The sequence below is a fragment of the Heptranchias perlo genome, chromosome 2 (assembly GCF_035084215.1).
Source record: "Heptranchias perlo isolate sHepPer1 chromosome 2, sHepPer1.hap1, whole genome shotgun sequence".
NCBI classification, from domain to species: Eukaryota; Metazoa; Chordata; class Chondrichthyes; order Hexanchiformes; family Hexanchidae; genus Heptranchias; species Heptranchias perlo.
Genome location: NC_090326.1, coordinates 119,442,012 through 119,457,754, shown reverse-complemented (window position 1 = coordinate 119,457,754; position 15,743 = coordinate 119,442,012). Strand labels below are relative to the sequence as shown.

At 43.2% G+C, this 15,743-nt stretch overlaps 1 protein-coding gene and 1 long non-coding RNA gene across 2 annotated transcripts in view; one reads left to right on the top strand and one right to left on the bottom strand.

The window, feature by feature from the left end:
- Positions 1 to 1,639: 1,639 nt before the first annotated feature.
- fzd1 (frizzled class receptor 1) lies at positions 1,640 to 5,303 on the top strand. The gene has a single exon (XM_068006504.1). It carries the CDS (start codon positions 1,916 to 1,918, stop codon positions 3,614 to 3,616), a length of 1,701 nt encoding a protein of 566 aa, XP_067862605.1. The 5' UTR covers positions 1,640 to 1,915; the 3' UTR covers positions 3,617 to 5,303.
- Positions 5,304 to 7,290: 1,987 nt separating this feature from the next.
- The window catches only part of LOC137342555 (uncharacterized), a 29,647-nt gene continuing 21,194 nt past the window's right edge, over positions 7,291 to 15,743 (bottom strand). Inside the window, exons 3-4 of the long non-coding RNA XR_010967288.1 lie at positions 9,771 to 9,889; positions 7,291 to 7,743 (exon numbers count right to left, since the gene is read on the bottom strand). This is a non-coding gene — a long non-coding RNA (uncharacterized lncRNA). The remainder of the gene's footprint in view (positions 7,744 to 9,770; positions 9,890 to 15,743) is intronic.

The window sequence follows — 15,743 nt, the reverse complement described above, 5'->3', positions numbered from 1 at the left end:
GGGGGTGTGACCCTGTTCCCGGGGGGTGATCCTCAGTCTCTCCCCGGGGGGTGTGACCCTGTTCCCGGGGGGTGATCCTCAGTCTCTCCCCGGGGGGTGTGACCCTGTTCCCGGGGGGGTGATCCTCAGTCTCTCCCCGGGGGGTGTGACCCTGTTCCCGGGGGGTGATCCTCAGTCTCTCCCCGGGGGGTGTGACCCTGTTCCCGGGGGGTGATCCTCAGTCTCCCCCCGGGGGGTGTGACCCTGTTCCCGGGGGGTGATCCTCAGTCTCCCCCCGGGGGGTGTGACCCTGTTCCCGGGGGGTGATCCTCAGTCTCTCCCCGGGGGGTGTGACCCTGTTCCCGGGGGGTGATCCTCAGTCTCTCCCCGGGGGGTGTGACCCTGTTCCCGGGGGGTGATCCTCAGTCTCTCCCCGGGGGGTGTGACCCTGTTCCCGGGGGGTGATCCTCAGTCTCTCCCCGGGGGGTGTGACCCTGTTCCCGGGGGGTGATCCTCAGTCTCTCCCCGGGGGGTGTGACCCTGTTCCCGGGGGGTGATCCTCAGTCTCTCCCCGGGGGGGTGTGACACTGTTCCCGGGGGGTGATCCTCAGTCTCTCCCCGGGGGATGTGACCCTGTTCCCGGGGGGTGATCCTCAGTCTCTCCCCGGGGGGTGTGACCCTGTTCCCGGGGGGTGATCCTCAGTCTCTCCCCGGGGGGGTGTGACACTGTTCCCGGGGGGTGATCCTCAGTCTCTCCCCGGGGGATGTGACCCTGTTCCCGGGGGGTGATCCTCAGTCTCTCCCCGGGGGATGTGACCCTGTTCCCGGGGGGTGATCCTCAGTCTCTCCCCGGGGGGTGATCCTCAGTCTCTCCCCGGGGGATGTGACCCTGTTCCCGGGGGGTGATCCTCAGTCTCTCCCCGGGGGGTGTGACCCTGTTCCCGGGGGGTGATCCTCAGTCTCTCCCCGGGGGGTGTGACCCTGTTCCCGGGGGGTGATCCTCAGTCTCTCCCCGGGGGGTGTGACCCTGTTCCTGGGGGGTGATCCTCAGTCTCTCCCCGGGGGGTGTGACCCTGTTCCCGGGGGGTGATCCTCAGTCTCTCCCCGGGGGATGTGACCCTGTTCCCGGGGGGTGATCCTCAGTCTCTCCCCGGGGGGTGTGACCCGGGTCCCGTGGGGTGATCCTCAGTCTCTCCCCGGGGGGTGTGACCCTGTTCCCGGGGGGTGATCCTCAGTCTCCCCCCGGGGGGTGTGACCCTGTTCCCGGGGGGTGATCCTCAGTCTCTCCCCGGGGGGTGTGACCCTGTTCCCGGGGGGTGATCCTCAGTCTCTCCCCGGGGGGTGTGACCCTGTTCCCGGGGGGTGATCCTCAGTCTCTCCCCGGGGGGTGTGACCCTGTTCCCGGGGGGTGATCCTCAGTCTCTCCCCGGGGGATGTGACCCTGTTCCCGGGGGGTGATCCTCAGTCTCTCCCCGGGCTCCGTCCAACAAGTGTTGCCAATTATTCAAATTTCCCCACAGCTGCCAACCAATCGCATCGTTTGCTCTGGCTCGGGCTGGGCCGGAATCGTGTCGCGATTGGTTCGAGTTTGTGGAAAGAAGAGCCCCGAGCCGGTTTCAAGGCTCCTCTCGCCGACGCGCGTCCCGCATTGCGCAGCCAGTCAGACGGAAAAAAGGGGGGGGGGGGCTCCTCGAAACAGCCGGCAGGGAACTGATGGAGTGACACAAATGGACAGTGGAGTCGGAGCTGGGTTGCTGCTCGAGTTGGGGCTGTTTTCTTTTGGCATCTGAATTGCTTCCAAAATTAAATCAAATCCCCAAACGTAAGTGTTCAAAATAAGAAAAAAAAAACTTCTGCTGTATTTAATGCCGTAGAACAAATTCTTGCACCGAAGTGAAAGAAGTAGTTTGAAGAGAAGGAAAGAGCGAGGGAAAGTATGGCTGGGTGTAATTGCTTCCATCTGGATTTATGCAAACTTGCGAGCGCTCGGTGGTTGTTTGTGCTCCATCTCTTTCTTCAGGGTTTGGGACCCGTCCGGCCACAGGGGCAGTACAACGGCGAGAGGGGCATCTCGATCCCTGATCACGGCTTTTGCCAGCCGATCTCGATCCCTCTGTGCACCGACATTGCCTACAACCAGACCATCATGCCGAACTTGTTGGGACACACGAACCAGGAAGACGCCGGCCTGGAAGTTCATCAGTTTTACCCGTTGGTGAAAGTGCAGTGTTCGCCCGAGTTGAAGTTTTTCCTCTGCTCCATGTACGCCCCGGTGTGTACCGTGCTGGAACAGGCCATCCCCCCGTGCCGATCACTGTGCGAGCGGGCCAGGCACGGATGCGAAGCGCTTATGAACAAATTCGGTTTCCAGTGGCCCGAGAGCCTCCGATGCGAAAACTTTCCCATCCACGGATCTATCGACCTGTGCGTCGGACAGAACAACACGGATAAAGGCAGCCCGACCTTAGACCCGACCCAATCTCTCCCTGACGCCGGCACCATTTACCCTAAAGGGTACCCCAGTCGGGACCAATTCATTTGCCCCCGGGTTTTGAAAGTACCCCCTTACCTGAACTACCACTTTCTGGGAGAGAAGGACTGCGGGGCTCCCTGCGAGCCCACCCGATCCAACGGGCTGATGTATTTCAGCCAAGAGGAGCTGAAGTTTGCCAAGATTTGGATCGGGATCTGGTCGGTGCTGTGCTGCGCCTCCACCTTATTCACGGTGCTGACCTATTTGGTGGACATGCAGAGGTTCAGCTATCCCGAGCGCCCCATTATTTTCCTGTCTGGCTGTTACACAATGGTGGCCATTGCCTACATCGCCGGGTTCCTGCTGGAAGAAAAAGTGGTCTGCAACGATACGTTTGCAGGCGACGGCTACAAAATCGTTGCCCAGGGAACCAAGAAAGAAGGCTGCACCATTCTGTTTATGATGCTCTACTTTTTCAGCATGGCCAGCTCGATCTGGTGGGTGATCCTGTCCCTGACTTGGTTCTTGGCAGCTGGGATGAAATGGGGTCACGAGGCCATCGAGGCCAACTCCCAATACTTCCACCTGGCCGCCTGGGCAGTGCCAGCCATCAAGACCATCACCATCCTGGCCGTGGGCCAAGTGGACGGAGACGTCCTGAGCGGGGTCTGCTTCGTGGGGCTCAACAACGTGGACGCGCTGCGGGGCTTCGTGCTGGCGCCGCTCTTCGTCTACCTATTCATCGGCACCTCGTTCCTCCTGGCCGGCTTCGTGTCCCTCTTTCGCATCCGGACCATCATGAAGCACGACGGCACCAAGACCGAGAAGCTGGAGAAGCTGATGGTCCGGATCGGCATCTTCAGCGTCCTCTACACCGTGCCGGCCACTATCGTCATCGCCTGTTACTTTTACGAGCAAGCCTTTAGGGACCAGTGGGAGAAAAGTTGGATCAGCCAGACTTGCAAAAGTTACGCCATCCCTTGCCCCCATAACCAGCATCCACACATGACGCCGGATTTCACCGTCTACATGATCAAATATCTCATGACACTTATAGTGGGCATCACCTCTGGGTTTTGGATCTGGTCTGGTAAGACTTTACATTCATGGCGCAAGTTCTACACTAGACTCACAAACAGTAAGCACGGGGAGACGACTGTGTGAGACGCTTTTAGTCAACATTCCCCCGAAAGGGGAGGGAGAGAAAAAAACACCACACAAAGTGAAGCCCGAGTTTTGAGATGTGACAGACTATATTTCAAATACTGTATGTTGTAAATAGCATCTGTAAGATTTTTGTAATTATATATTTGTATTTAAAATATCACCTTCAGGGGTGTATCTTGTTTCCCCAATTTGTGGAGTTTTTTTTTTCCTTGAGGGGGAAGGCACTGGTTGTTTCAGTGCTCGGAAAACAAGGATTGTCGTAACTCAACTTATAGTCGAACACGGAGAACGAAATGCAAATGACTCAGACTTGAAAGTTGATCCTGGTGCCTGCCAACTCGCATGTCTGAATGTTGAACCTTTCGCGACATAAAATTGGACCTGGAGGCACTGGGACAATTAGTCTTACCCCGGAATGAAAGGCTTCCCTTGGGTCCTAACGCCAACCACGTTAACATCATTATTCTTTATACAACTTAGAAAATTTGAATCGAAAGCTAGGGTAAATAAAATAGCCTAAATAATGGTTTTATGCATTCCATTACCTCTGAACATCCAGATTACAATCTAGCATGATACGCATCTGATGGGTGCCCTACTTCCTGAATAATAAGATTAATTAATCCTGATTGCTTTAGTCTTGCATATTAATCTATCCTAAGTGGACTTATCCAAAAACGCTGGATCAAAATGAGTCTGAAAACTGAAATTATACAGGGTGTAGGAGAACTTAGTTTTTCTGTTTATTTTGATTAATTCCCTACAATTGTCGTCAGTAGCAATTATATTGGCTGGTACATTAGAAAAAAAACTCTCCATTGTTATGTTAATTTAGTCATACTGAAAGATCATCCTCAATACATCTTTGTTATGGATTGCTTTAACATTTTTGTTGGAGAGACAACAAATACTGCTTTTCTGTAGCACCACATAAAGAAATTGTTTAAAAGTCTGAAAACCAGGTGGGAATGTTTATACTCAACATAACTTAACAGACACCGAACAGCTGAACAAGCAAAATGAACACTCTTGGTACCCTTTTTTGAGAGCAGGGGGAATGTTGAACTTCAGAAGCATGTGAACGGGATAAAAGTTGAGCTGAGGATAATGTTAGGACCCAGAGGTAGTCCTTTGTATGGGATAGAGCAGAAAAAGGCTCAATCAATGTTTAATTAGAGCTTAAAAAAACATTCCCATTCTATTCCGAGTGAGTGGTCCAGAAAACAAATTATCTATAGAAATACTGTGTAATACCATACCCGCACGTTTAACCCATTGATTGAAATGTGGGCCATTCCTGTCAAAAAAGGGCATTTGCCAATTTCTATTTTCATTGTACTATATTACAAGCATTTTAGTACAAGCAGTACAAGCATTTTAAAGGCACCATAACTGCACATACAGGCATTTTTTATTGTACTGTATTTTAAAATAATTTGCATGATTGTTATCAAATAATTAATAGGAGTCTGTAGCCATAACACCGTACAAGCCTGTACTCATGGTTCAAATTCATTATTGGCTTCAAATCCCTGATGAGCAAAAAAATGTCTAAACTTGGTATTCATTTATTCTTGTTCACCATTACAGAATCCTTTATATTTATAGAGCAATAGAAAAGTTTATATATTCCATATTTTTAATTTCTCTGAAATAAAACTTCCAACTTTTGTACAAAATTAAATTGAGTCTGCCTTAACAGAAGTTTATGTGTGCTAAAAAAAAATTCAGGAACACACTGTTTTAACATATTGTACAACTTGGTATTAAATTCAGTTTTGCAGGGGAAAATGGTGTTTGGTTTGCTATTTGGTAGAAGATAGAGTAGGTTTTTTTTATTAGCTGTGCTTTCATATGCTGTCTGCCCTTTGAGATCTGAACAAATGGCTATCCTATTGCATTGTTTTTCATAAAATCTTTTAATAGTTATAAACCCTATGCTAATTTCACACATTACTTTTAGATTTGTGAAATCTCATATAAACAGCAAAAGCATAAATTTGCCCATCAGTTAAGCCATTTAAACTTGACGGACCATCCAAACAATTAAAACACAACAATTTTTAAAAGCCCATGCATTCTAAAAAGTATTGTACACCAAGACATATTTTTAATCCTGGATCTGTGTAAGACTTGCAGAAATTAATTTGTTAACCCTTTTGGTACTTAAGGATACATTTTAACACTAGATTTTAAAATGTATCAATATACATTACAATGTTTCCATCAGCGTAAGAAGATCAATATAGGATTTTAAATATGGCAAGTATTTTTTTTAAAAGTAAAAGGTTAGACACTACACCAAATTTTAGTGTAGGCAGTTGAATGTAGTACGATCTCAAATACCCTATGTTTTGGGAGCCTTGTATTTTTTTGTGTTAATTTGGAAAATGCTATCAATTGTTCTGCATGTTTCTCTAATTCTGCTTTACAATATGATATTTAGAGTTAGAAATTTACAAGATTTTTTTTGGTAAATATCTTACAATTAAGTGTATCTTTTGAAGCTATAAAGACCTGTAGTACTCCACAGGGTTAACATGACATAATCCTAATTCTGATTTGACAGTATCCCTAAATAAATTCAAACATTTAGGCACTTCATTTTAATTCAGTATCAAATGTCACTCTTCTGCTTGATTCTAGCCAAGTTCACAGGATATAAATTTTGAAAAATCCATCAGAATTTTTAATTTTAATAGTGGGGTTGAAATGTTAAAAATCAAAATGGTAAGTAGTTTAATTATCTCACAGTCTCTGTTTTAGCATAAAACCTACTGGAACAGCCTCAGGATCTCTGGAGTTTATGATATAAACACATCATTAACACCAAACTGCAATTCATAACAGTCCGTGTATTTAATTTTATTGCAATAACCATTATGGTTTTATGAAGATAAATGTATGCATTTGTCAAGGTCACACACCAGCTGCTTTGTGATGCTTTCCTAAAAGTAGTAGACCATTATTAACTCCCTTAATCTTTGGATATATTTATGCATATCCCATGCAGAAAGGGCTCTCTAATCCTTGTTTATTTCCTAAGGGAGTGGCAGATTATTCCATACACGTGACTGGATTTTGGGAACCAAATTTCTGGTTTACCGATCAGTTCTTAGATCCTATTTTTGGAAGTTGGTCATTAAATAGTATTTCCATAAGCTTCATTATCCTTCATCTTTAAATAGTCGTGCACACTAGAGGTGCCTTTTTGCATTTAAATGGTGTAGTTTTAAGCTTGTCCAGTGCTAATTACTGAACTTCTAACATGCACAATGAGTGCATGATTTTAGAGAGGTGCGCACTTGGTGAATAATTTAAGAGTAAAATTCATACAAATTGTAAAAAAAAATACTTTTTAATGTAACATCAAAGAACCAGATTCTCAAAAGCCATGTTTAAGACAGTTTACTGATTGATTAATAGTATAGTTTTAAAAAATCACCAAAAATATATCAGTGTTTCTTACCAGCTTTTTAAAAGGAGTCCATAATTAATATTTTATTTCAACATATTTCACTTAAATAGGTATGTTTTTTTTAAGTTTCAAAATGGAGGAACTGTGATACAGCATTTACCTTATCTTTAAACATTTGACCATTAAAAAAGGATTTCAGTTAGCTCAAAATACTAAAATTAAAAATTATTTAAAATTTCACATCAGTGGCTGCTTTTATTTGATCACGTCTAAGACAAATTATTGACCTATTCATTTAACATTTTCACTTAATTGAGGCAGATATTGTTAGGAATAACATTGCTAAATAACTGAAGTCAAAATTATTTTTTAGTACTTTTTCTGGGCTGATGGGATTTTCCATTATGTAATGCTACAAAATAAGCTACTGGTATGCAAAATACTTATTTCTAAACCATCATATCAATACATCAGTTTGATTTAAATGACCTTAACTGAACATCAATTCTCAGAGTTTTGGTTTCACAGATGAGATAACTCTAGCAAATTAAGTATTACCTAATCTGTATTTTATAATCTTTATTATCAGCCCTTAAAAGATAGACTATCAGAAGCTGCTTTAGCTTCTAGGTCCAGAATGTTTGCATACTGCGTTCCTGACAGAGGAGCCACGCTTCATCGCTGCCTTGGAATTCCTCAAGTCTGCCTTCAAAGCAAAGGTAATGGTAATGGAACATAAACATGGTATTAGGGATTTACCGATTTTTAGTGTTCAAGTTGTAAGGTGACTTTTGCAACATTTTACTTTTAAGTCTTAGTTAAAACCAAAGCTTTCTTAGAACATTTTTAAAAATGTAACCAAATGCACAAGTTTTTTTTTGTTGTTGCTGCAAAGTAAGGTTGTTTGTCTTGAAAGCCATGTATCAATCAAGGACTGCAATTAGTGGATACGTTTGATTATAATCATTTATAATCTGGATGGAGAAGAATTTAGACCCATGTCAAATTAAGACATTACTAAAAAAAACTCTATAGGACTGAAGAAGCAGATCAGCGCTATAGTATTTTACATACACAGTTGCAATTGGTAGGGAGTGTGTTATGTGTAGGAGATCTGGAGTATCACATTGAGGATTTAAGATGGTACAATAAATGGCATAGTGGGGTGATTTCACCTGTCAGTCGTGCATACTTGGGAACCCTGGCACTCACCCCACATAATTTCCTGATATGTGCAACTACCGGGTCAGGCTCTCCAGTGATAATGTGTGTTCATAAAATTGGATTTATTAGTTCCTTGAAGTACTGCAACCTCATGCGTGCAGCTGGGGGAGGATGAGGTTTATTCCATTTAAGTAACTGATCACTCCCGCCTTACTTAATGAACTACAACATAGCATCAGTGGTGAATATATTAATCACTTCAGCTTCAACCATATAATTTATCGCAACATTGTTACTGCCTTATAATGCACTTCAAAACAACTGTTCCGCATTTAACAAAATTGGGAGTGAGTATAATAAAGCACAATCAAAGTTTATGTGTTCATCAAAACATGAAGGCTGTGAACCAGGAAACATAACCACACAACCAGTCAAAGTGTAATCACAAAAATTGAAACAATTGACTACTTTTATAATTGGTTACTACATCATGCCTCACCCTTACAAGTATTGGTACAAATCATATGATGGAGCAGGGACATGTGATGGCTAGAATTAGTGGTAAGAAGGCAACATTTTATGCCAATTAGAAAAATATTCATGTTCTTGGAGAAATGTTGTCAATTCTTTCCATGTAAAATTGATTAATTTGTTGGGGAAGAGCAATAAATATGGCAATTTGAATTTGGCTTACAACCCAAGCACAAATACAAAAAGTACTTTTTATTTCGTCATAGCAGTAGAATCAGAATGTTCATATAAGACTTGTAGATCACCCATGGTGTTACTCATGGGTAGTCTGGGGCCTGCTGTACGGTTTCTGATGTTTATATGTGCAGCTTATACATGACAATGGGCTGTAATACAACAAATTTACTGAAACAATATAGAAAAGAAAGAAAGACTTGTATTTATACAGCGCCTTTCATGATCTCAGGATGTCCCAAAGTGCTTTACAACCATTGAAGTATAGTCACTGTTGTGATGTAGGAAATGCGGCAGTCAATTTGCGCACAGCAAGCTCCCACAACAGCAGTGAAATAAATGACCAGATCATCTGTTTTAGGTGTTGGTTGAGCGATAAATGTTGGCTAGTACACCAGGAGAACTCCCCTGCTCCTCTTCGAATAGTCCCATGGGATCTTTTACGTCCACCTGAGAGGGCAGACAGGTCCTCGGTTTATCTTCTCATCCGAAAGACGGCACCTCCAATAGTCCGGCACTTCCTCAGTACTGCACTGAAGTGTCAGTCTAGATTATGTGCTCAAGACTCTGGAGTGGGACTTGAACCCACAACCTCCTGACTCAGAAGCATACTACCACTGAGCAAAAGCTCAAATGTATGACATGACTGACATGAGGCAAAAATATCTCTCACTGCACTGATACAGGTTTCACAGCTTTAATATTTGTAAAACTCTTTACCTCCTTGCATCTTAAGCAGCTTTTGTAATGATTACAATCCCAAATTTATCCACTAATTATAGTCCATCCTTGATACATGGCTTTTAGGACCAACAAACATTCTTTGCAGCAAAAAGAGCATCTTATTCCCTGTTACGAACATACCAAAATGAAGGTCAGGAAAAGATCAGCTGGTCCATCTAGTCTGTCCCATACTGTCATGGTGCAACTTATGTAAACCATGACCACCATCCATGTCATTTCTGCACCACCCATGGAATCTCCTGAGGCAAAAAACAAAAAAAAAAACCTTGGGTCAATTTAGGAAAAAACTCTGGGAAATTCCACCCTGACTCCCGAAGGCAAATATTTACGTTATCATTTTTTTTGCTCTGCCTCCCATGATAGATTTGCAGTTTTTGTATAAAGTATAAGTTTGTTTATTTGTTTATTCTACTCTACTCCCCCAAACCTTGCTTTCTCAATTACCTCCAGTAGATATTTGCCATTGTCCAGGGCTAGCTGACCAACAGTGGTCACAATATCCAAGGTCTGAGTCAATATGCTTCATAATTATCCTTTTCTGGACCGAATGCTAACATCAGTCCTGTTCAGCCACACAAAAAAATCTCATCACAAAAAACACTGAAAAAATTATATAAAACAGAAAATGCTGGCAACACTCAGCAGGTCAGGAGCATCTGTGGAGAGAGAACCATAGGGTTAACATTTCAAGTCAATGACCTTTCGTCAGAACTGGAAGATGTTACAGATGAGCAGCTTTTAAGCAGGTACAGAGTCAGGGAAAGGGTGGCTGGAAAAGAATAAAGGAGTAAAAAGGTCATCGACCTAAAACCTTAACTCTATTTCTCTCTCCATAGATGCTGCCTGACTTGCTGAGTGTTTCCAGTGTTTTCTATTTTTATTAAAGAGAAAAGGTTGGGTGAAGGGCAGGAGATGATTAAATGACAGAAGTGATGATGGTGCAAGGCAAAATGAGAGAAATTAAAGAAAAGATGTGTCCAGAGGATGTGTGAATGGTTCCAGCAGAGGGACAGGGAAGCATGGAAAATCTGGCAAAGTGGAGAATGATCCCATGGTCCAGGTGGTGGAAGAAAGGCAAGTACCTACCCTACCGCCCATGTACCGATCGGGGATCCCCATACCATATACCAGCTCACATCTCCCCCATTTCTTGTGCATCCATTCTACATTACCAGTACCCGCTCTGGGAGAGAAAATGGGAAGTTGTTAAAGTCAATGTTAAGACCAGAAAGCTGTAAAGTGCGTAGTAGAAAAATGAGGTGCTGTTCCTCAAGCTTGCATTGATCTTAATTGGAACAGTGTAGGACGCCAAGGACAATGAGGTCAGAGTGGGATTGGAACGGAGAATTAAACTGGCAAGTGATCAGAAGCTCAGGGTTGCCCTTGTGGACAATAGGGAGGTGTTCAGCAAAGCAATCGCCCAATTTGAGTTTGTTTTCCCCAATGTAGAGGAGACCACATTTTCTGGAAAAAAAAATGAAGTCTTTTAGTTTTAATATTTTGCTCCTGCCATTCATGTTTAATGGTTATTTGTAAATTTTCTGCCGAGTTGTCACAGTACACTCGGAGTGTTGTAGTTCCATAAGAGCAAAGTGAAAAATACAATTCCCATGACATAGTTCTCACTCACACAGAATTTTTATACAGCATCTGAAATTCCTTGGTCCTTTTCTACCTGGTTGTCATTGTTAAGTGTTTTGTCATAGAAACATAGAAAATAGGAGCAGGAGTAGGCCATTCAGCCCTTCGAGCCTGCTCCGCCATTCAATATGATCATGGCTGATCCTCCAGCTCAATGCCATATTCCCGCTCTCTCCCCATACCCCTTGATGCCTTTTGTGTCTAGAAATCTATCTAGCTCCTTCTTAAATATATTCAGTGACTTGGCCTCCACAGCCTTCTGTGATATAGAATTCCACAGGTTCACCACCCTCTGAGTGAAGAAATTTCTCCTCATCTCAGTCCTAAATGTCCTACCCCATATCCTGAGACTGTGACCCCCCCCCCCCCCCCCCCAAGCCAGGGAAACATCCTCTCTGCATCCAGTCTATAATTTTATATGTTTCAATGAGATCCCCTCTCATTCTTCTAAATTCGAGTGAATACAGGCCGAGTCGACCCAATCTCTCCTCATACGACAGTCCTGCCACCCCAGGAATCAGTCTGGTGAACCTTCACTGCACTGCCTCTATGGCAAGTATATCCTTTCTTAGGTAAGGACACCAAAACTGCACACAATACTCCAGGTGTGGTCTCACCAGGGGCCTGTATAACTGCAGTAAGACATCCATGCTCCTGTACTCAAATCCTCTTGCACTCTGGGAATTGTAGTTCCACATGAGCAGAGTGGCAACAACATACATGATACTTCACAGAGACACCAAGTTAATGGTAAGGAAAATCAGGCAGGATTGATCTGCTACCGACCCTTTTTCACCCCTGCCGAAGTTGAATTCCATACGATCGTGCGTGCACACAGAATTTGATGACAGCAGTTGAAATTCTCCAATGCTCAGTTGAAGCTCCAGGCAGTAGGACAGGCCCAGCTCAGGAATCTTCTTTCATGCATTTCTAACGTTAAATGGCCAACTTTAATATTTTTTCAGAATTGTGCAATTTTTTATGATTTGTTATTTCTAACTATATATTAACCTAAGTGAAGAAGGAAAATGGTGGATGATAACAGTGTGAAGAAATTATTTGAGGGATTGGATGATTTTGTAGCACTTGCTACTTAGTGAACAGTGGCTTTGGAAAATATCTTGAGATATTGATTGCTCAGTTTTCGGCTTATTATTTATTCCTCATTTGTACTTTTTGTTTCTGTTGATTCATTGACATTTAGTCAATTGGTATAACAGCGGGGGTTGAGGAAATTGGCACAAGTTCCACTTCAGGTTCTGCTGCAGGATTTCTGCACCCCCCCCACCGGCTATTGGTTAACCATAGAGTATCATTGATTAGCGATTATCATGCAGTCATCCTCTTAAACAGAGTCAAGACACATTATTGGGGGGGGGGGGGGCAACTTATGGAAAAGAATAAATTAGATAAATTAAATTTTTGATCTTCATTTTAAAATCTCATAGGATGAAAACATCTCAACCTTGCACAAGTCCCTGTAAGGACTTAAAATGCAATGTTAAGTCCAACATATACATGTCAGACAACAACGATTCATTCAGTTCAGAAGAAAAACAATTATATACATGATTTAGGACCATAATACACTTTGCCGAGTAGTATAAGGTATGTAGCAGACATGCACAATCCAGACACAAGTCACTGGAACCACTGCAATGCTGAGCCAGATGTTTTAATTACCACATTTTATGGTAGTCTTTGATGGCACTGAAATCAGATCTGTCCCATTGGGCTCTGAAGAAATCTAAGAAAATGCATTGTTTGACAAGTGAAGGCAAAAACAAGCGGTTGAGGTTTCAGGTGTTGGCTGTTAGGATCAATAACAGAGGAAACAGTTGTACAGAACAAACAATTTACAAACATGTGAGAATGCTGAAGTTTGCTCAGAGCAGCCCCTCTTGCTGAAGTTCAGCAAACTAATCAGTGCAGAACAGTCATTGTTAGTTCAGTATCTTAACCAGCAGGAAATAAACTTTTTGGCTCCCATAAGAAACTGTTCAGCAATTCAGATTCGCTGGGGAAAAAAAAGATCCGTGGCTCAGAAACAGTTCCTAAGAAGTTGTTTCATGGACACAGAAGTATCTATCAATGAGAGAGCGCAACTGGCCAGAATAGCAGTGATACTGGGCTCAAGTGTATAATCCCTCCCCTAAGCCACATGCTAGATAACAAGTCTGGGAGGACATCACCAACTGGATAAATGCTGTATCCATTCCATGTAGAGCCTCGTACCAGATCAGGGAAAATTTCCATGATGTGTAAAAAGACAACAAAACCCTCCAACCACAAGGCATGAAAGACAGATAGTGGTGTCAAAAGTCATGACACCAAGAAAAGCTGTGATGGAACTGTTTAACCTGGAGAAAGTGATGGAACAATATGGGCATATCTCTCAATGAATCTGGTAAGTGTTCTCTTGTAAATGTCACGTGCACCGTTAAGTGGAGTGTAATTTGCATTAAGTGTTGGAAAACATGCTATTGCCTCTGATTGCTTGTTTCTGAACAATGTTAACTGCTGAATTGCTGAACTAGTAATGAGCAATATTTTTGGCTGTGACAGACCTCTGGTACTTCAATGAGATCTATCATTATGTTCTCTCAACAGAAAATGTTGGACCTTCCGACTGGAGAATACTACTGCACCAAAGCCACTCTCACAACCACCATGACTGTACACACCAACACAGATAGAGACACCAGCAATTCTACAATGAATCACCAGCATGGGTGCAGTCACTGAGCACAACAGATGTAGCACCTCCACTTATGGGGGGTGGGTGGGGGGATCTGTAGGCCTTGGAGAGGTCACCTGAGGGTCTAGTACCGGGAGTGATAGGTATGCAGCTACCTTTTGAAATGAGGGAAAGGAGCACTAGTAAGATATTCAGCAAGTGATGGACAGATTGAATTACGTGGATAGACTGGAGAAACTGGGTTTGTTCTCCTTAGAGCATAGAAACATAGAAAATAGGAGCAGGAGTAGGCCATTCAGCCCTTCGAGCCTGCTCAATATGATCATGGCTGATAGGAACATAGGAACAGGAGTAGGCCATTCAGCCCCTCGTGCCTGCTCCGCCATTTGATAAGATCATGGCTGATCTGTGATCTAGCTCCATATACCTGCCTATGGCCCATATCCCTTAATACCTTTGGTTGGCAAAAAGCTATCTATCTCAAATTTAAATTTAACAATTGAGCCAGTATCAATTGCCGTTTGCAGAAGAGAGTTCCAAACTTCTACCACCCTTTGTGTGTAGAAATGTTTTCTAATCTCGCTCCTGAAAGGTCTGGCTCTAATTTTTAGACTGTGCCCCCTACTCCTAAAATCCCCAACCAGCAGAAATAGTTTCTCTCTATCCACCCTATCTGTTCCCCTTAGTATCTTATAAACTTTGATCAGATCACCTCTTAACTTTCTAAACTCTAGCGAATACAACCCCAATTTGTGTAATCTCACCTCATAACTTAACCCTTGAAGTCCGGGTATCATTCTAGTAAACCTGCGCTGCACTCCCTCCAAGGCCAGTACGTCCTTCCGAAGGTGCGGTGCTCAGAACTGCTCGCAGTACTATAGCTGCAGCATAACTTCTGCCCCCTTGTACTCTAGTCCTCTAGATATAAAGGCCAGCGTTCCATAAGGAATAATAAGGGAAAAAAAACATTAGTGGGCGTAGTATATAGGCCTCCTAATAGTTGCAACTCTGCTGGAAGAAGTATTAATCAGGAGATAGTCGGGGCATGTAATAAGGGAACAGCCATAATTATGGGGGATTTTAATTATCATATTAACTGGACAAATCAAATTGGGCAGAGCAGCCTTGAGGACGAGTTCATTGAGTGCATCAGGGATGGATTTCTTGAGCAGTATGTAACTGATCCTACAAGGGGGCAGGCAACCTTGGACCTGGTCCTGTGTAATGAGTCAGGATTAATTAATAATGTCCTAGTTAAGGATCCCCTTGGAACGAGCAACCACAACATGGTTGAATTCCATATCCAATTAGAGGGTGAGAAGGTTGATTCTCAAACAAGCGTACTGAGCTTGAATAAAGGAGACTATGATGGTATGAGAGCGGAATTGATTAAAGTGGACTGGGAAAATAGATTAAAGGGTAAGACGGTACATGAGCAGTGGTGTTCATTTAGGGAGTTATTTTACAACTTTCAAAATAAATATATTCCACTGAGGAAAAAAGGGTGTAAAAGAAATGACAGCCATCCGTGGCTAAGTAAAGAAATCAAGGATAGTATCCGACTAAAAACAAGGACATATAAGGTAGCCAAACTTAGTGGGAGGATAGAAGATTGGGAATTCTTCAAAAGACAGCAAAAAGTAACTAAAGGATTGATTAAGAAAGGGAAGTTAGATTATGAAAAGAAATTAGCAAAAAATATAAAAACAGATAGCAAGAGTTTCTATAGTTATATAAAAAGAAAAAGGGTGGCT